Raw genomic sequence first — 26,686 nt, forward strand, 5'->3', positions numbered from 1 at the left:
TTCTCTGGTGAAGGCGGCTAGGTCGTTGAGCACGGGGCTCCGCTCGAGGAGCAGGGGCGTGGCCCATCTAGCTGCCGCCCCGGTGCAGAGGTTAATCAAGAATCCCACCCGGGTCTTATCATCTGGGAAGGCCTCTGGGCGTAACTCCATGAAGAGCTGGGCCTGGGCCAAAAAGGCTGAGAGCTGGTCGGAAGCCCCAGTAGATTTCTCTGGGAGAGTCACAGGGCACTTGGCTCTCCCTGTAGGGAGAGGGGGTGGGGCTGCTGCTAGCTGGGTTTGCAAGCCTTGGACGACCAACAGCAGCTGGTCTACTTGTGAGCGCAGGAGCAAGTTTTCCTGCTGGAGTTGCTCCATGGTCAGCACTTCCCCCACTCCTTTGTTGCCTGCTTTGTTTGGGCTGACTGCAAACTGTCAGCTCTACACTGCATCAGCAGTGTCAGGGGGGGCTGGAAATCCCTGGGTCTTTGGCAGGGAAGGAAAGTCCTTAGCCAGCAGTCGGGTTGTAAATCTGCCAGGCCTATCCGAAGCGTACTTGCCGAGTCAGAAGTCCAGAAGCGAGGTCAGTGGAGGTCCGGGATCAATTGCCAAGGTCAGTCAAAGAGATGCTGCAGGGAAACTAGGTCTACACAAAGCCACGCCTGACGTTGCAGTCAGCAACAAGCTGCAGCCAAGGTGTGCCTTATAAAGAGCAGGATGGACAGCAGGTGTGAGCCCTCAGCGTTTGGGCCTTAAGGAGACAGGCCTGCCCCTCTTCTGCCTGACCTTCTGCTGTCTACGTTCTGCAGGTGAGGGGGGAGTATCCTGTTCACTGTCTGTGTCTGGCTGCAGGGCCTCTGCTGTCCCTGGGGTGCTCTGCAGCTGAGGGGCAGAAGGAGCTGGATTCTCAGGAGGCTCCTCCGTGTCTCCTGCTGCTCCTGGGTCTGCTGCTGTTACTCCTGAGTCGTCCTCATCTGAGGAGTCCTCTGACGGGGCCATGACAGGCAGCAAGATAATTTAGGGGGTGCACGGCACTCCACATAGCATGTACACATAGCACGTGTCTCTCGCCACAACACCTTGCCATTGCTCCTTACCTGTCAAGCATTTGTTGCCAGAGGCAGTCGCCTCACTCTGCCCAATGATAGGGCTGGCCAGGTTCTTCTCTTCAGCCGTGGAGCTGCCTCTCGAAGAGGACCAAGCGTACCAAGAAAGGTGGGCATGGTTCATTCCCTGTGCAGCATCGCCCCCCAGTACATGATCGCTGTACTGTGCTATGGCCAGTCGGGAGTGCCTGGCTGCCATTCACTGATACAGAAGCATGAGGAAGGTATCTCTTTACTCTTGGCAGGGGTCACCAACTTTTTTTGGCCCATTTGCAAAGCGGATAAACTGTCATGGGCACAACACCCACACAGCAAGGGCCGGCACCAGGCATGCCAGGGCCCTTGAGCACCAGCCTGCCCTGGGGCCCTGGCACCCGCACACATGCCCCACCTACCTGCCTTTCCCTTGGTGAATGCTGCCCACGCTGTGCGCACATGCCTGCCATTAACCAAAATGGCGGCTGAGGTTTCCCTAATGGGCTGATGCCTCCGCCGCTTTCTTGGTTGATGGCACGCACACATGCTACATGCACGAACCCTGCCATCAACCAAGCTGGTGGCAGGGGCATCAGCCCCTTAGGAAAACCTCGGCCGCCATCTTGGTTGATGGCAGGCTTGCACCAGCAGCACAACCAGCATTTGCGATAAGGGAGGGGTAGGTGGGGAATGCAGGCAGGGGTCATGGGCCTGTGAGCTTGGAAAAGTTACTTTTTTGAACTACAACTCCCATCAGCCCCAGTCAGCATGGCCACTGGATTGGGCTGATGGGAGTTGTAGTTCAAAAAAGTAACTTTTCCAAGCTCTGGCGGCAGTAGGGGGGTGCCTGGGAGCTTCCTCTCGCGATCTGCAGCAGAGTCAGGAGCCGATGCTGCTGCAGATTGCAGAAGAGAGCGCTACCCACCCACCCTAAGAAAGAGCCCTCAGCCAGGGCCTGACCTGGCCACCCTCTGGTGTCAGCCCTGCACACAGCACACTCTATTCTGTTGACTGTGCTAAGAAAAACCCAAGATAGAAACCAAAGGAACAAAGATGTAGGGAAAAAAATGTGCTTCTTTATTTCCTTAAATTCCATTTGTAACATTCAAGAACAGGACACACACAGGTTTCTGTTCCAACATGTCTATTTCTGAATCAGTGTATATATACATTGGAAAAAAGGTTCTCCAAGCCCCGAAAGGAACAGGCGATTGCAGGAGATCCTGGAAAAAGAGAGGAGGGTGGGGAGGGTGTGAGAGAGACAGACAAAGCTGTGTTCCCATTTCTTTGGATGAGGTAAATGACCTCATCAGCAGGACCAGTAGGATTTGGATGGCAGAAGTCAGGCATTTCTCTCTTCTGGGGGTATATACTCCAAACCTAAAAGCTGGAAGATTTCTTCCTCAGAGGCAGCAGTCAAAAATATTTTCTGAAAAAGATTTAAAAGACGCACACACACAAATCAACCAGCGACTGAAGTCATTTCCCCCACATCCTGCCTGTCCTCCCAGGGGACAGAGTTCTGTGGATTCCCTTCTTAAAAAAACACACAACAATCACAAGTATTTGGCATCAAACCCAAACACTGTAGGCCACATACATTATGCCTCTTAAAGAGATGTCATGCAAACATCCTTATTTTGCAGAATTTATGTGCCTATGGTCTCAGGTATGTAAGCAAGCAATGTATGGTGCTTCTATTAAATAGTTAGCAGGGAGGGACAAGGACGTGGCAGCCCCATTTGCCTAACAGTTAGAAAGTCTTCTCCCCCCCTCCTCTTGCTTCTGAGACTTCACAAGAATCAGCTACATACATCCCAGGCTTTCCTAGCCGATGAAATTGTCAGGAAACCTGCCTTTTTAAAAAGAACAAATGCTGAATTCTGCACCCAATACCTGTGTGTGGCCTGAGTAAAAGATGATTACGTGAAGCTGGCACTACAATCAACCCCCAGTTTTCCAAACAGTGGATCAAACATTCTTTTAAAGAACATAATAAGAACCCTGGTGGATCAGACCCAAGGCCCATCTGGTCTAGCATCCGATTCCTCCTCCCACAGTGGCCAAGCAGAAATCTATGGGAAGCCTGCAAGCAGGACCTAGATGCAAAAGCACAATTCCCACTTGTGACTCCCAGCAACTGGTATTCAGAGACATACTGCCTCTGACCGCATAGGCAGAACACAGGCTTTCCCATCATGAATGGCTAAACCCCTTTTAAAGCTGTTAGGTTGGTGGCTGTCACTACATATTGTGGTAGTCAATCCCATAGCTTAACTCTGTGCACGTTAAGACGACCCTTGCTGCATCAGGCCACTGGCCCATCTAGTCCCTGTTCTCACAGTGGCCAACCAGACGCCTATGGAAGTCCCAAAAGCGGGACCCGAGTCTAACAGCCCTCTAGCAGAATGGTGGACTCTAAAATGTTAGGATAAGGACCAGGATATTCACCCATCCGTAACAGGGCCCTTTAGAAGCACACTGAAGGTGCAGAACTAAAAAATGATGCCCATTGTGGAATGGAAGAACCAGCTCAGGCTGCTGTGATTCTAAGGAAGATCAGAAGCATCAGCACGTAGGACCCCCAAAAGCCACCGGCCATCCAGATGGAAAGGTCCGTCCTTCTCCCACATTCCCATCCCCAGAGGCTACGTACCTGCTCCACGTGATAGAGGGTATGACTGTTGAGAGCCATCTTCTTCTCATGCTTGGAGAAGCGCCTGAGGTCCCGTTCAAAATTCTGGGGAGCAGCCAAGGGGAGAGAGGAAAGGAGTTGGGCTGTTAAAGCAGTCCTTTCCAAATGGTGTGCCATAAGAATTGAATTATTTCCATAATTAAAGGCTCTTGAACCTGAAGTACAAATCCACTCAGGAGTCTGCCGGCAGTCTCTCTGAAAGATTAACTGCTCTCGCCTCCTTCCAATTAATTTCTGGTCTGTGAGGCGTGCACACACATCTCTTTTAACCAGATGCAACTGGACCAAGCCGTCTATTCCCCATATAGAGATGCAACAGAATTAGGCCCCATCTGCACTACATATTTAAAGCAGTGTCATACCAGTTTAAACACCCATTGCTTTCTCTCATAGAATCCTGGTAACAGTAGTTTGTGAGGGGAAGAGGGGTCTCCTAAACTCTCCACATCCTTAAAAACTACAGTTCCCAGGATCCTTTGGGGGAAAAGCCATGGGTGTTTAAAGTGGTATGACACAACTTTATATGTGGGACCTTATTGTGTGTTTAAGAGCCTTTCTGGCTAAATGGAAGGTATAAATGCCTTATATCAAATGGACATAAATAAAAAGGCACTGATAACTCCCTAAGGTGGGAGGACAGTAATGGAGGACTAGTTCCTAGTGGGGGAAGGTGTACTAGAGCAGGAGGTCCATGAAGGTCTGGGATCCTTGCTAACTTCTATAATAAACATAAAATGACAACAAGATTCTTAACGGTGTGTTATGGCATTCTAAGTTTAGAAAAAAAGAAAGATACTAGCTGAAATATGAAACTAGCATCAAAAATAGGAAACTTCAATCCCAAGCAAGATATTAGCTGAACTCACCCTCGAGCCAGTCCAACCAAGCAAAGCAAATGGAAACTGACTATAGGGGCTCACAACCAAGTCCACCCTTACGGCTTTCCAGGAACGGGATGCTCCAGGACTCCATGTTGCAGTGCTAGGCTTCTGAGCCCCAGCACCTCTTTGAAGAGCCCCAGGAAGGCAGCCAAGGCAGAAAATGGAGAAACATCGCTCAAAACGGTCCATCATACTTGCACTGCTGCTGCTGCTCCACAACTCGAGGTCTTCGAGATCCAGGAAGGTGTTTCGGTGGCTGCTGTAATACAGCAAGCAGCCCTAGGAAGAAAAGGAACAGGTCTTCTCTTGATTACAAGAGTGTTCATATGGTAAATGGTTTTCTAAACATGTGAGGTACGTGTCTCACTTGCACAAAAAAGGTTTTATTTTGGAGTGTGCAGGAGTAAGATTTTTGCACTGCAGAAGAACCCTACTCTATGTTTCTGCTGAAGCCTCTGATTTGGGCACACATTGTCAGTATCAGAGCAATGACTCATGCAGATACAATAAGCAGTCTCCTCTGAGGGCAGATAATGTCTCTTCCCAGCAGAGTGAGTGAATGAACCAAAGCAGAGGCACAGCAGAATTATCAGCCCACTGCACCCACAGCATGGAAGCGGATAGGAATGAGGGAATGTCAGAGAAATAAAGCCTGCAGAGATGCAATGGGCAGCCTCTTCTGTAGCACTCATAGCAGCTTTTAATTCTTTAATCCCCCCCCCCGCAGTCTCTTTTTTTGTGGTTTGGGAATTGCCAATATAAGGCTTTAGAGGACTGGAGAACTTGGGGCCCTCCAGAAGCTGTTGGACACCAACTCCCATCAGTCCCAGCCAGCATGCCCAATGGTCAGAGATGATGGGAGTGTAATCTAGCAGCCATCTGGAGGGCTGCATTGCCACCTCTGCTTTCAGAGTGTTTAAAGTGCTTCACTTCTCCAGTAATCCTTACGGCTTTGCACCACATCCAAACACCCTTCCTTTTCAGGATCTTCCTGTCTGGCCCGCCCCTTGAACCCAAATCAGCTCCTACTTGCTTATCCAGCCAGCTGATGACTTTGCTCAACAGTCCCACTTCTTGGCCTTCTGTAGGGTGCGTGACAAGGAAGTCGACATCATGGCCAGTTGGTTTCCCTCTGTGGGGGAAGACAGAGCAGCAACCATTGAGTCGCAGGGAAGGCAAAAGGAAGCAGCCATGACAGGTGTGTGTAAAGTTATGCATGGTATGGAGAGTGTGGACAGAGAAAGATTTTTCTTCTCTCACAGCACTAGAACTTGGGGACATTCAATGATGCTCAGTGTTGGAAGATTCAGGACAGACAAAATAAATACTTCTTCACACAGCACAAGTTTGCTCCCACAAGAGTTAGCGATGGCCACCAACTTGGATGGCTTTAGAAGACAGCTAGACAAATCTGTGGAGCATAAAACTATCAGTGCCTACTAGCCACAAACGCTACATTCTGACTCCACTGCTGGAGGCAATATGTCTCTGAATCGCAGGTGGTGTGTTGAGGTCCTGCTCGCAAGCTTCCTATAGGCATCTGGTGAAAGCAGGATGCTGGACCAGATGGACCTTTGACCTGATCCAGCAGACTCATTTTCTTATGCAAACTCTGTCACTGAATACAGCCCATACAAAAGAGAGGTGTGCTCTCTTGTCCAGCTCTGTTCAAGGTCTATGCTGATAAGTCCATACTCCAACAATTTATTTATTGGTTTATTTTCTTGTTGTGTGCATCAGTTGTTGCCACGGATTCAGTTAAAGGCTTAATCTAAGCCAAGACTTAATCCAAGTCAAAACTAGCTTAGCTTGTTCATGGCCTCATTGCAAATCTTTTCTCATTTAATGGCTGCATCTGGATATCACACTAAGCCATAGTTTAGTGCAAAGGGAAAGAACACAGTGAACCCTGGCCTCTTTGCTCCCCCTTCCTCTCCTGCATAGCTTAGAGGAATTTGGAAGCTTCTCCTTTCGTTCAACCATGGTTTGTTGTGTCATCCACAACCAACTGTGGTTAGCCATTAACTATGGATAGTGTTAAACAGGTAAACATCAAACCACAGTTAGCAAAGAATGATCATCATTTTGAGAGAGTGCTCAAAATGTCTTTGAAAGATCAATAGTCCTTCACAGGGCAATTTCCAGAGTTTAGTGCAACCTGGCATTTATAAACAATTCTGACAGTGGCTTATGTTCTACATCACTACAGACCCAAAAAGTTCTTCCACCTTATTGGAGGAGCAAGTCGCTCCTGGAGATGAGAAAGTTTGACCCTAGTGCCTTCTAGGAGCGGGATTCTTAGCATGCCTGTCAAGAGTCCATCATCCAAAAGAATTCACCTTCTAAAACCACCAGTCAGAGTCACAGAAGCTCCAGGCAAGCACTGCTCCACTGCTTCTCGCACCACCTGGCCAATGGCCTCTGCTTCAGAGCGTTCCACTGGGGTATTAAGGTCATCATAGTGAAGGAGTCCTGCAGGGGGGAAAAACCCACCATCAAGTGGGTTCTGAGGCACTTCAGCAGTCGAGGAGGAAAAGGTGAAGGAATGGGAAGAAAGTTGGTTTCTGTGCATTCAATATGGAACTAGGAGAAGGGCCACAACTCAGCGGCAGAGCAACTGCTTTGACAAGTTCAATCCCTGGCATCTCCAAGTAGGGCTGAAAAGTCCACTGTCTGAAATCCCACAGAACTATTGCCAGTCAGTGCAGACAACGCTGAGCTAGATGGACAAGTGGTCTGAGTTGGTATAAGGCAGTCTTCTATGCTGCTACAACATCTCCTACTTCTAGCTCCTACCCTGGTGGCAAGAGTCAATTCCAATATTGGAGAGAGGGCCTGAGTCAGCCACCAAGCACGCACACCTGTGACTATCCACAAAATACTAAAGTAGGAACTACATAGCCAGTGATGGCAACTCATAACCTTGCTTTGGCAGTTTTCATTTCGTTTTTAAAAAAATGGTAACAGAAAAAAAGCAAGTTAACAGCAACTATTGAACTACAAACGTTGGTTTTTAAAGGCCAGGTCAAAAATATGTATGTACAACAGTGTGAATTTTAGGATAAAACAAATATTATTTTAGGGTAAAATGTGTACAAAAATAATGGACATTTTCATTGCTTGGAAAATAAACTGCAGATTTGATGAGGAGGTAAATATTTTGGGGGGGAAAACACATGAGGATTGATGAGGAAATGGGACCAGACTTACGAATGAATGCATGCAAAGGAAACAGACTGATCCATCCTTCTCTCCTGGTAGGGCCACTATAACTCTGACCATAGTGTCTGTCCATGCTGTTCTCTTATTCCTCTCCCCCTTTTCCCCATCTGGAGGCCACATCCCTAGACTCTCCAGGGATATTTACCAACTTGCTGCTCCTTGCTCAACTTTGCATGATGCACCTGCAAGTCAGCAAGCGTCCTCAGTCCTTCCTGATACCACCGGCTGGCTGTTTTCACCCCAACCCCAAAGATCTTTGTGAAAAGCTGTGGAGCAAAAGATAGTCTGTTGCATCATCATCATCACACCCGTTGCAGGAAAGAATTCCAGGGCATATTTAAGGGCATCCATTCACGTCACAAATATGGCACTGGCCAGGTTTAAATGTGCTTTCCTGTTGCCTGCATGCACAGAGTGCACACCCTAGAACACACCCACCCCTCTCCCGCAGCTGCATTATTGCAGGGGGAAGATTAGTTGCGACGGGCCGGCTTCTTTCACAGAAACATGCCTGCTATTACTGCTCTTCTCACTGAATAAATTCCAGTGAAACATCCAAGGGACCCCCAGAGTTGACAGCTACTTTTAAAACCCACTTTTCTTTATGAATGCACCCAAAGCACCTAATATACAAATGTGAAATAAAATATAAAGTATCCACCCAGAATGTTGTGTGAAAAACAGTCCCCCATGAAAAACAAAGTAAGTGACAAACTAAACAATCTACAATAGGCAGTAACAATAATGAAAACGCATTAATAGCCAAACCCAAAATATCTAAGCAGCTTTAGCTGGTGCCAAACAGCTTCCTAAAATAGACAGGTTTTTGCTTGGTGCCTGAAGGCAGATAGGATCAGGGCTACACAAGCCTTCAGGGAGGGCATTTCATCAAGTTGGTGCCACCACTGAAAAAGCTCTGTGCCTAGTAGATTCCTGCTAAACTTCAGTCAGTGAGGGCATCTGGAGCAGAGCACCCTTGCATTATAGTAGAAAATGGTCTTTCAGGTCCCAAATTCTTCTAGGTAAGCTCCCTAAGTTAAGCCTAGCAATTTATTGACAGAAAACAGTAGGATCTATTGCTATAAACACACCTGTATTTTTGTCATAGTCAGCAGGGGCCACATTCACACTATACATTCATTCCACTGTTATTCCACTTTAAACAATCATGGCTTCCCTCAAAGAATCCTGGGAAGGGTAGTTTGTTAAGGGTGCTGAGAGGAGACCCCTATTCCCCTCAGAGTGACAATTCTCAGAGTTTCCTGGGAAGAGGGACTGGCTGTTAAACCACTCTGAGAACTGTAGCTCTGTGAGGGGAATAAAGGTCTCCTAACAACTCTTAGCACCTTTCACAAACTACTCTTCCCAGGATTCCTTGGGGGAAGCTATGACTGTATAAAGTGGAATAAATGTATAGTGTGAATGTGGCCAGGGCATCTTTTCCAGAGGCTGGGCTGCTTATGTGGATAAAAGCTGTGCAATGCTAAAAGAATTCACTTTATAGTACCCATTTGTGTGTTTTGATGCTTTTGACATCAAAAGGACCTGGGTACTACTTCCCGCTCCTTGAGGGTGAAAGAACATGGAAGATGAATGCCATGATGAGCATTCCATTTATATTTAATGGGGAGAAATTGTGTGACTGTTTTTAAGTGCAGATGTATTGCAAAAAGCATCCAGCTCGCAAGAATCCAATAGACTACTATTTCTCTGGGGGATACTATCATCATATATGTAACTGGGGCACTAGCTCTGAACCAGCAGTACCAGTGTAGCAGCTATAAACATAATGCAGGCACAAGGGTAAGTAAAACTGTGACTCAAAGACAGCCTATTTCAGTGCTGGAGGAAGAACATCCAAATGGTGCTACATCATGGTGACAAAACTGTAACATAACAAAAAATGGGAGTTTTTGGCCCATTAAAGGTACTCAAAAAATGTGCCATCTGCAGCACCCTAAAAGCCTGCAGCTGCCATTTCGCCCTGCCTAGCAACAGTGCCAACTACTTGATCTAGTCGAAGTTTCACCTCCGCCATTGACTCGTGCCAATCCCATGGAGGTAGCTGCAACTAGCAAAACAGACAACAGAGGTGGTTCTGCTTTGCTGACTGCAGTTACCTCCCCAGGAGTGGCATGAGTCAATGGAGGCGTGACATTGGACAGCTCCTTGTCCTGTCCTTGTCCAAGAGCTCCTTGTCCCGGGAAGGGTCGTAGCTCAGTGGGTAGAGTGTTGGCTTTGCATGGGAGAAGTCCCAAGTTCAATTCCCAGCAACTCCAGATAGAGCCGGGAGAAATTCCCATTTGAATCCTGGAGAGCTGCTGCCGGTCAGTGTAGACGATACTGAGCTACATAGACAAAGGGTCTGACTCTGTATAAGATAGCTTCATACATTCTATTTACATGCTCAAGTGATAAGCACATAGGTGACTATGTACTCATTTTACCCCCCAATATTAAAAATTACAGCTTTACATGTGATCTCAACACAGGGAGGAAAAGAATGTGTACATGACTCATTGTGGGCTGTATGCAATAGGTGTTCACATCAGCTGCCCCCAAATACATGTGCTTTCATTGCAACTTTACCGGCTACAGTTTTGAAGGCACAGCTCATTGTGCTATCAAAATGAGCAAAAAAATCAGCTTGACCAAGGCAGAACACTAAAAAAATAAGATTTACGATACATGTTTCAGATCTCTAAAGGCTATGCAAGATTCCCACATCACATTGCTCAACAGGGAGCCACCAGAGGGCAGCAAGAACAAATACCAGGTACAGAGAAATTGTGTCTTTACCCTTCCACATCCCAAATTCTATTTTCCTTTGCAAACCTTTAGGCTTCTCCTCCAGCAGTAGGCTATGCAGCTTCATGTCAATGGTAATCTATGGGAGGGGCTGTGTGCACAATGAACCAAAAAAGGGGTCGAGAATAATACATTATCATTTTTAAGCATACGTGCCAGAGCAATCTAAATTCTCCATCCCAAACCTGAATCCTATGGCCTGTATACAATAAACAAACTGAGAAAATTTGCTCTAGCTCAGGCGTGGAGATACCATGGACCAGTTCCTTATCAGGATCGGCCTCATGAGCCAAATTTGACAGCTGGGCATGTCCACCCACTTGTTAGTCATCCGACATTACAATGACATCAGGTGCAAGGTGCTTTGAAGTCCTGAAGTCAGGACTGCAAAGCACCTTGCAAGGCGCTATTAAAACAAAGGTTTTTCCTTCATTTTACCAGGGAACTCCGATGGCTTGAAAGCCCTGCTAAAAATAAAAATAAAAAACCTTACTTTAGCAGGAGTTTCCATGCAGACACCCACCTGAATCAGGAAGGAGTTTGCATGGAATCTAGCCAAGCTGAGCAAGATTTAACCCCTGCTCATCAGCTGCTTAATCCCTGCTACTTTCGCAGCACACCCCTCTTCCATGCTGGGAACAGGCATGCCCACCCAATGCAGGATTTAAGCCCATTCTCTTGCCCATCAAATGACATGACAAGTAATGTCAGTGTATGCATGTGGTGTGGGGGAAATGGCCTTATGTGCCTACTTGGACCCCTCCGATAGGCCAACAGAAGCCCACAGGCTGGGGGTTCCCCACCCCTAGTTCTAGTTTGTTGCCAGTTTTGTCTTGCCGCTGGACTCCAACTCCCACTGTTGGCTGGGGCTGATGGGAGTTGTAGTCCAACATCATGTGGAGGGCTACAGCTTAGTCCTCCCCCTGCTTTGCATGCCTCCCCATCCAAGCATTGCCATCGCACCTTCATAGCCTGGTACCTCTCAGAATGCTGGACTCTCTCCACCTCGGCAGACGCACCATCTTCCAGCACTTCCTGACCAGGGGACATGAACAACACAGAGGCAAAGATGTCTCAAGTTAGGGCCGGCCAGCCTTTTAACCTCGGTATTCCCCACCCGCACAACTGCTAAAAGGCATGGAAAGTTCTAACACTCCGGGAGGGAACACAGCTCAGCAGCAGAGCGCATGCTTTGCATGTGGAAGGTCCCAGCTTCAATTTCATGCAAAAGAAAAGAAAAGATCAGCTAGCAATTGATGAGATCTCTCTCTGCCAGAGACTGTTGACAGCCATTGAAACAGACATTATTTGGCCCAGATTAGGGATGGGGTGATCTTTCCCTCCCCTCCTGGAGGCCTGTACTCCCTTGGGGGAAAAGGGGTTAGAGTAGGAAAACTTATTTCAGTCTGGGGGCCACATTCCCTTCTGCACAACTGTCCAGGGGCCACATGTCAATGGTGGTGGGGATTCAGACGTAAAATATATCTCATCTTCATTTAGGGCCCCTCCAGATGTCCTTTATATCGCACGTTTATGGTGATTTGTGCCCATGATGCTATTGGGGTGCTCATACACAATCCAGCTTTCAATACTGTTTGTGCCTGCAAAAGTTTCAGGGTGGACATAGTGCTTCGTTTCCAATCAGTACGCATCCCACAGCGTCCTGCTGAAATCCGGTAACTTTACATTCCATAAATGTTCTGGAGGGTTTTTTTGTCCAACTTAATAGCAATAATGTGGTAACATTGGGGAAACATAATATAAATAAATATTCCACCAATAAAGCAGAATGATGTGTGGACAGTCCAGTTTAACTCCACAACTAATGCACTATTGTTGCATCAATGGCAAGCTGCAGAATACACCCACAAAAAACCATCAGTCTGAAGGGGCCCTTAGATGAAATACTTGCCAGCAGCAATGTATGTTGTGAGCTGCTTTGGGATACCATTTATGTCTGAAGAATAACACCTGGAGGGAAGCTCATTGAAAGGTTGGCAATTTCCATCTTAAGCTATCTCAACAGGAAACTGAGCTCCCCTTTACTCACCACCAATTTGTTCTACCCAAGCCATATCCCTTTTAGCAGGATAACAGAAGAAAATACACAGGTCTTATAGGCATGTACAGACAAGGCTGATGGGATGTAATTTTTAAAAAAACAAAAAGCCAAGTTCTGCCCCAGTGTAACCCAAACAGCATGGTAAGAAAAGCTATATTCTGTAGCCTATATATACCTGGCAAATGTTCACAAATTTTGCATGATTTATTCTGCAATTTTTACTAATTGTCCAAAGATTATCCTCCCTCTACTCATCACGGGGAGGGGTGAAGCCCAACCTCCTCTGGAAAACCGATCCACTATTCCTCTATGATTTTTACTAGTCATTTTCCACATGATTTCAGGCACATCTTCACAACCAAAGGAGCAAGTTTCCAGGCCTTATTAGGAAGAAAGCATTCTCAGGAAGCTGAATTACTTGACCAATGCCACACTCTGTGGTTTTCCTGCACTTCTATGAAATTGTGGCTAGACACAGTCTTGTGTATGGGCCACTGTGCATCCCAGTTAGCTGCTAGAGTTGCCAACTTTTCCCTCTCACAGGGCTCCTATGCATTTAATAGGTGGAAGGCAAGCAGAAATTTAGGAAGCAAACTGATTAGCATGCAGAAAATAGGAGGGAAGCCAAAGATGTTGAGAAAGGGGATTAAGACTCAGGGAGCACCCTCACCTGGACGATTCTCCTGGAGTGCTCTCCTATGCAGGGAAGGGAATGCAGCTCCTGAACTCTTTTCACAGTCCAGGGTAAGGACTTGAGGACAGAGGCAGCCCTGGAGAATGCCAGGCTGCGTGCTTCACTGCCATTGAAGTGTGCCTCTTCTGCCATTGTTTGCAGAGCATCCTGACAAGGGAAAGGCAATTAAGGATGATTCTTAAAGCCCCCCACCCAAAAAGCAGGTTCAAACAAGAGGATTGTACCACCTCACCATAAGGGAAGTTTTGTGTTTTGAGTGCACCACATATTCACCATGCCAATCTTTCCCTGCATGAGTAAAGCTAACACATCAGGGAGAAGGCTACAGCAAAAGGCTTATCTCCAACCTGCTAGCTTTGCACACAAAGAAAGTCCGACTAGGTTGTCATCTCCCAATAATAGTCTGGTGTGCAAAATGTTTGGCACAGGAAGCTCACACACACACACACCTATCTCTTAACAGAATTGTTACCCTGCCTTTTAAAAAAAAGACACATGCCAACTCAAGAGAAGTTGCAAGAAGTTCTTTTTTAAAAACAGGACAATTTAATGCACAAATGAAACAGGAACACACAATAAACAGAAGCACTACAGCATATAAATCCAGACACTCACTTAAAAATGCCTTCTAAAATAGTATGCCCCAGGCAGAGAGGGTGACAAGTGTGCCTCCCTGGCGAGATTTGCTCCACTTGCCTCCATGCTTCTCCTGCTTTTTTTGTGGGTGTCAGGCTGCTTTTCAAGGCACAACAGCAGGGTTAGGTAAAAATGGTGGAACCCTGGGTGGCATTCAGTGCCCTTGTTCTGTGAATGCAAGAATTTACAATTATGCAACAGAACTTAACCCCTCTCCCTGTGTGCAGCCTCCCCAAATCTGCTCAAGACAGTTGGGGGAAACCCAGAACAGATTTGTGGGGGGTGCAAAGGGGAGGAAGCTCCGTTGCACAAGCAAAAATCACTGAATGAGTGAATTAGCCTATTTCTAACATGGGGATGCATCCAATTCTTCTACCTGCATACCTGAGGCTAGGCAGTCTAGTGAGGACCGTGCATGCATCCTGCTCAGAGTTTGCATAGGCTATTATTCAGTTGCTATGAGGGGCGGAAAGGAGATGCTCTTGCACAATTCCCATTTGGTTCAGTAAGACTTTTACAAGAGAGGTCCCTGACAGGCAGCACGTCACTGGGTGCGATGCCAAGGGCACCAAAATGCCATGAGCTCTGTTAAGCCTCTCTCATTGCTGCAGCCTTGTTCTTTGCTGAAGTCACCTCAAGGCCAAGCTCAATCTACTCAGCCACCAGAAGCAGATCATCTGATTACCACTAGTGCCTGATTGCTGTGTAGAAGCAGAGTGCGGCGCTGGCAGGCATAGGGTGCCACCTGGCATTTGGCCTCAAGCTCCTCTGCATGGGCAGTCACCTGAAGAAGAGAGAGTAGGGGTCAGGTTTCTCATTCTTTAACAGCCCTTTAGTGAAGGCTCAGAGTCACTAACAAAAGTTCTAAAACCTTACATCCTGCTTCTGTGTAAGACAGTTCCCAAACCATGCTTTCTTTGTCAATGTCACAACCAAACGTGATGAAGAAATTGGGGGCAGGGGAGGGGAGAGAGAGAGACAGAGACCATCAAGCTCTCTTTGAGAAGCGAGAAAGAAAAGAATGCATTAGAGATGTCTTGCCCTGCTTTTCTGAAGCCAGTTCTAGGCTCAGTAGGAAATTTCAAACAGTACAAAAGAAATATGGTATTCTACCCATCCATGGACACACTCTCCATTAGGGCGTATGTGTCAGAGAGAAATCAAAAAGTGGCATAGGAAGAGCAAAAAGAACTTGAGCTACTGTGCAGACTGTGCCTGCCTCCCTGCATATGTAGCAGATCACACACACACAAAACAAAGAGTTAACTGCTTTCAAAGAGGCACCACAGAGTTCAATGGTTGCACTGGAGGCAGCAATCAAGATTTATTCAGCATCCCAGTATTAAAAATTCAGGGAAGGCAAATTTGTCACCCTTTGAACATACTATATTGGCAGCAAGGGACGGGGATAGAGGACTCATTTCACAGCTTTATGGGCTCCTATTGGATAAAGATGGTGAGAATTTGGTGGGACTAAAACAAATGTAGAAGAGAGGCTGGGGGGATAGAGGTAGAGGAGGAAGATTGGAATAAATTATGGAATAAACCCTTGGTAAAGACCCCCTCTTACCAAAGAAAATAGACCATGCTAAAGACAGCTCACAGATGGTACCTAACGCCAGTATATCTTTCTTGGATAACCCAAGTGCACTCCCCCAGCTTCTGGAGAGGATGCGTGTCAGCTGGCACCTATCACCACATGTAGTGGGAGTGCACCCAAATACAATTGTTTTGGAATTTAATATTTAAATTTCTTCTATACTTGCTTGTTCTATCATTTTTATTATATTGTGCAGTGCTCACTTGTGGAGACTGTGATTGATGTATATTTTCTTGTCTATAAAAAGGTTAATAACATTATTTTAAAAATAAAAAAACAAAGAGTTAATCTGAACAAGCATCTAACAGCATATTGTCATTATTATTACATTTATATCCCACTTTTCTTCCAAGGAGATCCAGGTTGTGGTATATGGTTCTTCTCCCCCTCCCCATTCTATCCTCACAACCCTGTGAGGTAGGTTAGGCTGAGAGACTGGCCCAAGGTCTTCCAGCAAGCTTCAGGGCTGAGTGAGGATTGAACCCTGGTCTCCCAAGTCCTAGTCCACCACTCTTGACACTACACATTGCTGGCTCTCAAACACCTCTAAGAGCAAGTCTTGAACAACATGGAAAAATCAAGCTGCCAGAAAAATCTTCTGCCCTTCAAAGCAACAAGCAGTTTGTCTATATTTTCACTTTTTAATCTATTCATTTTATATATGTTGTGATATTGTTGCACTTTCTTTTATTGTGTTGTGATTGTAGAAGTGAGACGGCAATGAAATGTTGCAGTTTAGAGAGCTCCTGTTCAGGGTGGCAGCCAAGCATGCCCTCTTTCAGGATACTCCATTCTCTCCCCCCCTCACATATATATACTTAGGGGGGTATTCAGCACTACTCATTCTCAGAGTAGACCCACTGAAGTTAATACACATGAGTAACTAAAGTTTGTTAATTTCAATGGGTCTACACTGAGGAGGACTTAGTGTACAACCTTCAGTCTTCACAAGGATGTTTGGAGGGGGAGTTGCCCTTTTATGTGATTTTATCCTAAATACTATTTACACTCTTATACACTATGTGAGTCCCCCATCCCCAAAGCAAACCAATACCGCCCTCACATTTCTCGGTGTGCCTGTTTTGGCTACATAGCTATTGGCACTTAGCATCTGAGTTCATTATTAGAAGGAATGAGGTTTTATTGTTGCAAGGTGCATTAGGAGCCTATGAGAGAAAGGCATTCACACAAATAAATGGTAAACCACAGTGATTAGTCATGCCCTACATGCATACTACAGGAACCCAAGACAAGGGCCCGCAGTGTAACATTCTTACCAGTAGGTAGTGCCTAGGCTCAATCGGCACAGGGCGCTCAGCACTCATGCTCTCCGTGAACCAGCTGATATTTAGCAGAGCTGGACAATCAGCCACAGCATCTATGTAGTGTCTCCCTTTCTTCTTCAGCCACTCGACCACCTCATCTCCAGAGTTGCCCTCTGACACCACATGGGTTACTCTCTCACTTAGGGAGGCAACGCATGGAAATGGGGAGAGAAATGAAAAGAGAAGACCTGAGTTGCAAGGCCATACTATTCAGTCAATCCAGCATAGTAAACAGAGGCCCCTCCAGACTGGTATTCCAGAATAAGCCTGCCAAAAAAACATGTCACTGACGCAATAATGATGCATCAGTGGTGGATCGATACTGACCTGTCCACATATCATTCTGCTTTATTAGTTGTTGTGCAATGCTTCCCCAATGTTACTGCTTTATTGCTGTCTGTGGGGGCACTCTTGACTACTGCCCAACAAATGTGGGACATTCCCCACATCCAGAACATTTGTACAGTAGGGCCCCACTCATACAGCAGGTTAGGTTCCAGACCCCCGCTGAAAAGTGAAAACTGCCAAAAAGCGGATCAGCTGTAGTACAGGGGTCTGGAATCTAGCCCACTGATTGCACCGGAGGAGGAGATCAGCTGTAGCGCTCTACAGCTGATCTTCCCCTCCTCTGGCGAGATGAGCTGGAGAGCAGGGAGCTGATCGCCCCAGTGGTGCCGTATTAGTGGAACGCCGAAAAGCAGGGCACCGAGAAGCGGGACCCTACTGTAGTATGAAAAGCTACAGGATTTCAGCAGGAAGCCACTGGATGTGCACTGATTGGAAATGAAGCAGTATGTCCGCCCCAAAACTTTTGCAGGTACAAACAGTGTTGAAAGCAGGATTACGTATAACTGCCCCCATCATGTGCACAAATCATGAAAGCACAATAAAAAGGATATCTAGAGCAGCACAGTCAGTGTTTGGGGGAAGCTGGACCTCAGGCTATAGCCTAGCTGAGGTGGACCCAAATACTTCGATGTACAAAGGAAGAAAAAAATTCAAATCATCCTTCCAGAACTGGGAAAAGTCTCCTGCACATGCCCATTGAAACACTTGTGCAGCAATGGTTAATTTCAACAGGGCATGCACAGGAGTTTCTGGTGGATTGCACTCCATGGGTCTGAGCTGTCCATCTCCTGCTCTGCAAATGTTAAGAGTGCGAAACACTTGCCATCCGAGGCAGCCAGCTGCTCTAAACCCAGGGCCAGCCCAACCATTAGGCAGAGTGAGGAGTTTGCCACTGGTGGTAGATACTGGCTTGGACCATCTCCGTCTAAACCCAGCAGGTCTGCATGACCTGCCCATCATAGCTCAGGGTATATACAATCTAAGGGGGTGGCCTGATTGTGGACACATGATTGAAGCAGTCATGCAACTGTTAAATCCATAAATTAACTTATGGGATTCACTCCCACAAAATGCAGTGATTGGCCACTGGCTTAGATGGCTTTGGAGGTGATTAGGCCAGTTCATGGAGGAACAGTGGTCTATCAGTGGCTATTACTCATAATGGCTAAATAGACTCCATGTTCAAAGGCAGCATATCTCTGAATACCAGGTAATAGTGACCAAAAAAAGGAGAGAGGACCGGTGCTTTGACATCCCATTTTGTGGGTTTTCTAGCCGACTAATGTCAGGATACTGGGCAAGACTGGTCTTGTAGCCTGATCCAGAGAACTCCTCTGATGTTTTTGCACAACTGCCTAGGCCTTGGTTTTTTTAATTTTAATTTTTAGTACATATTACCAAACCCCAAAGAGAAAACATAAAATAGAAAGAATACGTATGTCAAGCAATCCAGTAAATTGTTGAACTTTTTGGTATTAGAACTTCTAATTCATAAGTTCATGAGAGCCAGTGTGGTGTAGTGGTTAAGGTGTTGGACTATGATCTGGGAGACCCGGGTTTAAATCCCCACACAGCCATGAAGCGCACTGGGGGATCTTGGGCCAGTCACTGCCTCTCAGCCTCATGAAAACCCTATTCATAGGGTTGCTATAAGTCGGAATCGACTTGAAGGCAGTACCCAATTCATAAGTTAAACCATTAAGTAAAATATATCGATATGGGGAAGGAAGAAAAAAATAGACCAACACAGATTTGTTGAATTCAGATTTGTTTATGTTCGTCTATTCTTTGAAATAATGATATGTTACATATGGTTTAATTTATTAACTAGAAATTCTAACACCAATGATGATGTTAATTTCTTAATAAGGATACTTTACTGGATCATTTGACATATAAGGTTGCAGTGGGGGCAGGCAGGGAGCAGCAGCAGCTCAGTGGCAAAGCATTTGCTTTGCAAGCAAAAGGCCCCAGGTTCAATCCCCAATGGCATCTCCAGGCAGGGGTTGGAATGCCCAACTGAAACCCTGGAGAGCTGCTGCCAGTCAGTGTAGACAATAAAGAACTAGATGGACCAAGAGTCTGACTCACTGTGAGGCAGCTTCCTGTGTTCAACGGTCTGTCACCAAAACTTCCAAACGTTGGCTAGCAAAATGCCCACTTGAATTGAAATTCATAAGAACAGAAGAGTCTGCTGGGTCAGGCCAGCGGCCCATCTAGTCCACCATGTTGTTCTCACAGATACCTGTGGGAAGCCCACAAGGAGGGCCTGAACACATCAGCACTCTCTCCCCCTGAAGTTTCCAGCAACTCATCTTGAGAAGCGCACAGCCTCCAACAGTGGAGGTAGAACGCAGCCTTGTCCTCCATGAACTTATCTAACCCTCTTTTAAAGCTATCCATGTTGGAAGCAGGAGAAAGACTTACTGAATTCTGTGAAGCCAATGATTTGTTTCTTGCCAACACATTTTTTGAGCAACCAAAAAGACAACTGTACACGTGGACATCACCAGATGGTCAATATAGGAATCAAATTGATTATATAATTGGACACAGAAGATGGAGAAGTTCCATACTTTCTGCAAAAACTAGACCAGGAACAGACTGCGGTACATATAATGAACTGATCGTATCGAAGATCAGAGTAAAGCTAAAGCATTCATAATGCCAAAATACAATTTAAATAACATCCCAGAAGAATATAAAGATCAAATAAGAAACAGGTTTGAGGCTTTAAACTTAGTTGACAGAGAACCAGAAGAACTATGGACTGAAGTCAGGGACCTTATCAGGGAAGAATGCAAAAAGACAATACCTCTAGTTAAAAAGAGAGAAAGACCTTAATGGATGACTGAAGAAACTCTTAAAATGGTTAAAGAGAGAAGGAAAGCAAAAGCAAAATGAGATAGAAACATGGTCAGAGCCCTAAATGCAACTATACAATGACTAGTACGTAGGAACAAAGAAAATTATTACAATAGTTATTGTATAGAAATAGAAAAGGACAACAAAATGGGAAGAACAAGAGCCCTATTCCAAAAGATTAGAGAAATGAAAGGGAAATTTAAACCACGAGTAGGGATGTTGAATAATCAACAGGGGAACACACTGACTGACCAAGATGAAATAAAAGGAAGATGGAAGCAATACACTGAAGAACTCTATGAAAGAGATGACAGGATGACAGATTCATTCATGGAGGAACCATATGATGAAGAACCAGAATGCTACAAGCTACTGAGACTGAATCTGTCGAAATTTTGACAAAAATTTGTCAAGAAATATGGAAAACTAAATAATGGCCCACAGACTGGAAGCATTCAATATATATCCCAATTCCAAAGGGGATCCCAGAGAATGCAGTAATTATTGAACTATTGCCTTAATATCCCATGCAAGTAAAGTAATGCTCAAGATTTTACAACAAAGGCTCTTACCATATATGGAGTGAGAAATGCCAGATGTCCAAGATGGATTTAGAAAGGGAAGAGGCACCAGAGATCATATCGCAAACATACGTTGGATAATGGAACAGACCAAGGAATTTCAGAAATAAATCACCCTGTACTTTATAGACTACAGCAAAACCTTTGACTGTGTAGATCATGAAAAACTATGGAATGCTTTAAAATAAATGGGGGTGCCACAGCATCTGATTGTCCTGATGTGCAACCTATACTCTGGACAAGAGGTTACTGTAAGGTCAGAATATGGAGAAACCGATTGGTTCCCCATCGGAAAGGGTGTGAGACAGGGGTGTATTTTATCACCCTATTTGTTTAATCTGTACGCAGAACATATCATATGGAAAGCAGGATTGGACCAAGATGAAGGAGGTATGAAAATTGGAGGGAGAAACATCAATAATTTAAGATATGCAGACGATACCATACTCTTAGCAGAAACCAGTAATTTGAAACAAATGCTGATGAAAGTTAAAGAGGAAAGCACAAAAGCAGGACTACAGCTGAACGTCAAGAAGACTAAAGTAATGACAACAGAAGATTTATGTAACTTTACAGTTGACAATGAGGACACTGAACTTGTCAAGGATTATCAATACCTCAGCACAGTCATTAACCAAATTGGAGACAATAGTCAAGAAATCAGAAGAAGGCTAGGAATGGGGAGGGCAGCTGTGAGAGAACTAGAAAAGGTCCTCAAATACAAAGATGTATCACTGAACACTAAAGTCAGGATCATTCAGACCGTGGTATTCCCGATCTCTATGTATGGATGTGAAAGTTGGACAGTGAAAAAGGCGGATAAGAGAAAAATCATCTCATTTGAAATGTGGTGCTGGAGGAGAGCTTTGCGCATACCATGGACTGTGAAAAAGACAAATAATTGGGTGTTAGAACAAATTAAACCAGAACTGTCATTAGAGGCTAAAATGATGAAACTGAGGTTATCATACTTTGGACACATCATGAGAAGACATGATTCACTAGAAAAGACAATAGTGATGGGGAAAACATCAAGGAGTAGAAAAAGAGGAAAGCCAAACAAGAGATGGATCCACAGACCTGAACTTACAAGATCTGAGCAGGGTGGTTCATGACAGATGGTCTTGGAGGTTGCTGGTTCATAGGGTCGCCATAAGTCATAATTGACTTGAAGGCACATAACAACAACAACATGTTGGTGGCCACGGCTGCCTCTTCTGGGAGTGAACTCCACAGCTTAACTATGGCCACATTCACACCATACATTTATTCCACTATTATTTCACTTCAAACAGTCATGGTTTTCCCCCAAAGAATCCTAGGAAGTGTAGTTTGTGAAAGGTACTGAGAATTGTTAGGAGAGCCTTATTCCCCTCACAGAGCTACAATTCCAAGAGTTCCCTAGAATGAGAGATTGACTGTTAAGTCACTTTGAGAATTTTAGCTCTGCCAGGAAAATAGAGGTCTCCTGATAACTCTCAGCACCCTTCACAAACTACATTTCCCAGGATTCTTTGGGGGAAGTCATGACTGTTTAAAGTGGAGTAACAGTGGAATAAATGTACAGTGTGAATGTGGCCTATGTGCTGCATGAAGAGATACTTCCTTTTGTCTGTCCTGAATCCTCCAACATTCAGCTTCTTGGAAGTCCCCAAGTTCTAGTATTATGACAGAGGAAGGGGGAAAAAAACCCTTCTTTATCCACTTTCTCCACACCATGCTTAATTTTATATTTCAATGCATGATAGGTAGCCATCTTTGTCTTCCTATTTCTTCTTCAGAGCCTGGATACTCACCGGAAGAGTCGGGCCTATCTTCTTACCTGTTGGCATCCTCTACACAGAAACCCCTTTGGCGGGCCAGAGTAGTCAGGAAAGCCTTGCGGCTGGCCCCCATCCTCTTTTCCACCAGACAGAGGACCACTTCGGGGAAATGCACACAAAACTCCAGGCTGGCTGGTGGGCCAGGTTCCTGCCGACGTGGGTGCTTTTTCTTCACCGGAAGTTGCATCATGGCAAGCTTAATGGAACAAGGCCAATCCCTCAGACAAAAAAATAATCAAAGATCATCTCCAGACATAGATTTTTTTAGGGGGGGAGAAGGGGACAGAAGAGACTCTTAAGGGGACAGCTCAGTGGCAGAGCTTTTGGCTCTGCACACAGAAGGTCCCAGGTTCAGTTCCCAGCATCTTCAGGCAGGGCTGGGAAACACCCAATCTGAAAAACCTGGACAGCTCCTGCCAGTCAGTGTAGGCAATACTAAGCTAGATGGACCAATGGTCTGGGTTGGTATAAGGCAGCTTCCCATGTTCCTATGACCAGTGGAAATATAATGGAGAGGGAAATTATTTTTTGATAGCTAACTTGATTATAAATGGAAAACTCTTTGACCTCAACTTTCCTGCCCATGAAAAGCAGACAGCCATTCTACAAAAAGGGCAGAGTAGCAGGATGCAAACCTAGACCGCTTACCTGGGAGTAAGCTCCATCAGACTCAATAGGGCTTACTTCTGAGCAGAGCTTGGAAAAGTTACTTTTTTGAACTACGAGTCCCATCAGCCAATCCAGTGGCCATGCTGGCTGGGGCTGATGCGAGTTGTAGTTCAAAAAAGTAACTTTTCCAAGCTCTGCTTTTGAGTAGACAAGCATAGGATTGCTCCTTTTGGCTGCCATTCAGAGTAGACACTGCTGAGTCGGACAAATAGCCTGACTTGATATAAGGCAGCTTTCTGTGTTCCCAGTGAATAATAATAAAATTAATATATAAAGTTGCCATTTTGTTTTTTACCGGAGTTTCTCCTGTGCCTTGAGCAGCAGCCTGGTACTCCAAGCTAAAAAAATTCTCTCCTGGAACGCTGCTGGAGACCATTAAGCAAGTGATGCTTTTCCTTGCAACAACAGAGCTTGGAAAAGTTACTTTTTTGAACTACAACTCCCATCAGCCCAATCCAGTGGCCATGCTGGCTGGGGCTGATGGGAGTTGTGGTTCAAAAAAGTAACTTTTCCAGGCTCTGGCTAGCTTTCAGGCTGCTGTTAAGCGATACATGAGCAGGGCAGGAAAAAAACCATGGCAGCATCCTACTGAAGACTGAGCCAAGGAACAGAAAAATGATTTCAGAGAAGAGTCCTAGAATCCTAGGGGCGGGGAACCTCAGGCTCTACAGCCACATGTAGGCCCCCACTCCAGGCCTCTGTATCTGGTCCTTGAGATACCCCTAACTCAGCCACACCCTACCGCCAGCCTTGCTTCACCCCAAGTGTTCTGTCTGTCTGGAATGTGCCCCTGAACTCTGATAATGACATTTGTTGGCTTGGATGGATGGAAGACAGAGAGGGGTGAGGGAGGAAACTTGGACAAATCAAAGTTCACGTTATTATATGGGAAGTTTAACAAAAAGAAAAAGAAAACAGCAGCTCACACATTAACAATACAATAACTAAGAGAGCCAGTGTGGTGTAGTGGTTAAGAGTGTTGGACTATGACCTGGGAGACCAGGGTTCAAATCCCTACACAGCCATGAAGCTCACTGGGTGACCTTGGGCCAGTCACTGCCTCTCTGCCTCAGAGGAAGGCAATGGTAAACCCTCTCTGAATACTGCTTACCATGAAAACCCTATTCATAGGGTCGCCATAAGTCGGAAACGACTTGAGGGCAGTCCATTTCCATCAATACATCTATCTCAGTTTAAACATATATGTCAATAATACACCATCCAAATGTGCTGATACCCAAACGAAATTTATGTTTATATAACCAATACATTCCAATACAGCAAGGGCAATAAAGGCCTCAGACCATTGCACAATAGATGGTGGGTGTTTGTCCATCCAGACTCAGAGTACAGGTCTCTTGGCAACCACAAGGGCCATGTTGCTCCACGCACTTTTGCCCCTGGGCGTAGCCACCACTGGCACATGGGCCCTTGGATGGTTCCGCAGAAAGGAATGCAGCCTTTGGGCTGAAAGAGGCTTCCCGCCTCTGCTCTAACAAAACCCAAGGTAGAAACCAGGCAAGAAAAACAGAAGGGTGTGTTGAGCTAGTGCAAGGCACACCCCTAAAGAGGTAATACAATTCTTCCATTAGGAGTTAATCTCACACTCACGTCAAAGAGATCTATTTAGTCATTTATACCCCAGCTTTCTTCGAAGGTGGTAGGCATGATTCTCCTCCTCCCCATTGGATCCTCACAACAACCCTGTGAGGTAGATTAGGCTGAGAGACTGTGACTGGCCCAAGGTCACCCAGTGAGCTTCATGGCTAAGTGGGGATTTTAACTCTGTAGGCTAAGTATACACTATACATTTAAAGCACATTTCCTCCACCACAACCACCACACACAAACACACAAAAAGACTTCTGGGGGTTGTTGTTTGTGAAAGTGTGGAGAATGGTCGCCTGTGAGGGGTAAACCATAATTCCAGGATTCTTTGGGGGAGAAATATGCTCTAAATGCACTTTAAATGTATGATGTGAATGGTCTCCAAGGTTCTAGTTCTGCACTCCAAAATGTAAAAATGGAAATGGACTGCCTTCAAGTCGATCCCGACTTATGGCGACCGTATGAATAGGGTTTTCATGGTAAGCAGTATTCAGAGAGGGTTTACCATTGCCTTCCTCTGAGGCTGAGAGGCAGTGACTGGCCCAAGGCCACCCAGTGAGCTGCATGGCCGTGTGGGGATTCAACCCCTGGTCTCCCAGGTCGTAGTCCAGCACCTTAACCACTGTACCACACTGGTGTAAAATAGGGGTTTCCAAACTCTCTTTCACACACACAGACCACTCGAAAATTGCTGATCATCTTGGAGAACCACTTCGTGATTTTTCTGCGTGTTGTGGTAATTGCGCTGTGCTAGATGCTGTGTGGCTTTTTTAAGCTGTATTTTATTACTTCTTTTATTTCTTATGTTTTTGTAGTATTACAATTTGCATTCCATAGATTTCAAATTGTAATACAATAAAATACAACATTAGGAATAAAAGAAGCAATAAATCACAATTAAAAATCAACATGTACATTTAACATGGACATGCTGCAGACTGAACACTAAAGTCAGGATCATTCAGACCACGGTATCCCCGATCTCTATGTATGGATGTGAAAGTTGGACAGTGAAAAAAGCAGATAAGAGAAAAATCAACTCATTTGAAATGTGGTGTTAGAGAGCTTTGCACATACCATGGACTGCAAAAGAGACAAATAACTGGGTGTTAGAACAAACCAGAACTACCATTAGAAGCTAAAATGATGAAACTGAGGTTATCATACTTTGGACACATAATGAGAAGACATGATTCACTAGAAAAGACAGTAATGCTGAGAAAAGGAGAAGGGAGTAGAAAAAGAGGAAGGCCAAACAAGAGATGGATTGATTCCATAAAGGAAGCCACAGACCTGAACTTACAAGATCTGAACAGGGTGGTTCATGAGTCATGACAGATGCTCTTGGAGGTCACTGATTCACAGGGTCGCCATAAGTCGTAGTCGAAGGCACATAACAACAATACTGCAGACCACCTGAATGAAGCTCGCGGATCATAGATGGTCCACGGACCACAGTTTAGGAAGCCCTGCTCCAAACCATTACGCCATACTGGCTTCCAAGCCAACATTAATTAACAGAGTAGCCTTGCACAATCGCAGCCCCGGGCACCCTTTACCTGGAAGTGAAACCCACAATGCTCAACGGGACTTACTATAGACAATCACGCACAAAAATCAGGCTGGCAAAGCTGCAATCTCTCGCACGCTCGGCTTCCTTCACGCAGTAAGCACAACTACACGACCAAGGCTGCAACACTACATCTCTTCTTCCAGTCTCCTCACCTCAGCGCATGAAAATTAACCAATAGTCGCCCAAGCCGGTCTAAATGAAACCGCCTCCTTCTGACCCCGCCCCTTTATGCAAACAC

General features: G+C 45.5%; 1 protein-coding gene across 6 annotated transcripts; it reads right to left on the minus strand.

Moving 5' to 3' along the window:
* Nucleotides 1–2,132: 2,132 nt before the first annotated feature.
* POLM (DNA polymerase mu) lies at nt 2,133–26,670 on the minus strand. Of its 6 annotated transcripts, none has more exons than XM_061592670.1 (13): nt 26,471–26,670; nt 22,598–22,794; nt 16,934–17,120; nt 14,742–14,840; nt 14,117–14,224; nt 13,397–13,567; nt 11,628–11,699; nt 8,002–8,122; nt 6,974–7,106; nt 5,664–5,766; nt 4,620–4,913; nt 3,715–3,798; nt 2,133–2,487 (listed from the first exon to the last, which is right to left on the minus strand). In XM_061592670.1, the coding sequence occupies exons 2-13, from the start codon at nt 22,786–22,788 to the stop codon at nt 2,401–2,403; spliced, it is 1,650 nt and encodes a 549-aa protein (XP_061448654.1). In that variant the 5' UTR covers nt 22,789–22,794; nt 26,471–26,670; the 3' UTR covers nt 2,133–2,400. The 6 variants fall into 6 exon arrangements, with proteins under 6 accessions (XP_061448654.1, XP_061448653.1, XP_061448652.1 ...); XM_061592669.1 differs by having other exon boundaries at nt 22,598–22,816; nt 26,471–26,669; XM_061592668.1 differs by lacking the exon at nt 26,471–26,670 and adding an exon at nt 26,179–26,373.
* Between the last annotated feature and the right edge of the window lie 16 nt (nt 26,671–26,686).

This window comes from Rhineura floridana, chromosome 12 (assembly GCF_030035675.1).
Source record: "Rhineura floridana isolate rRhiFlo1 chromosome 12, rRhiFlo1.hap2, whole genome shotgun sequence".
Classification (NCBI taxonomy): Eukaryota; Metazoa; Chordata; class Lepidosauria; order Squamata; family Rhineuridae; genus Rhineura; species Rhineura floridana.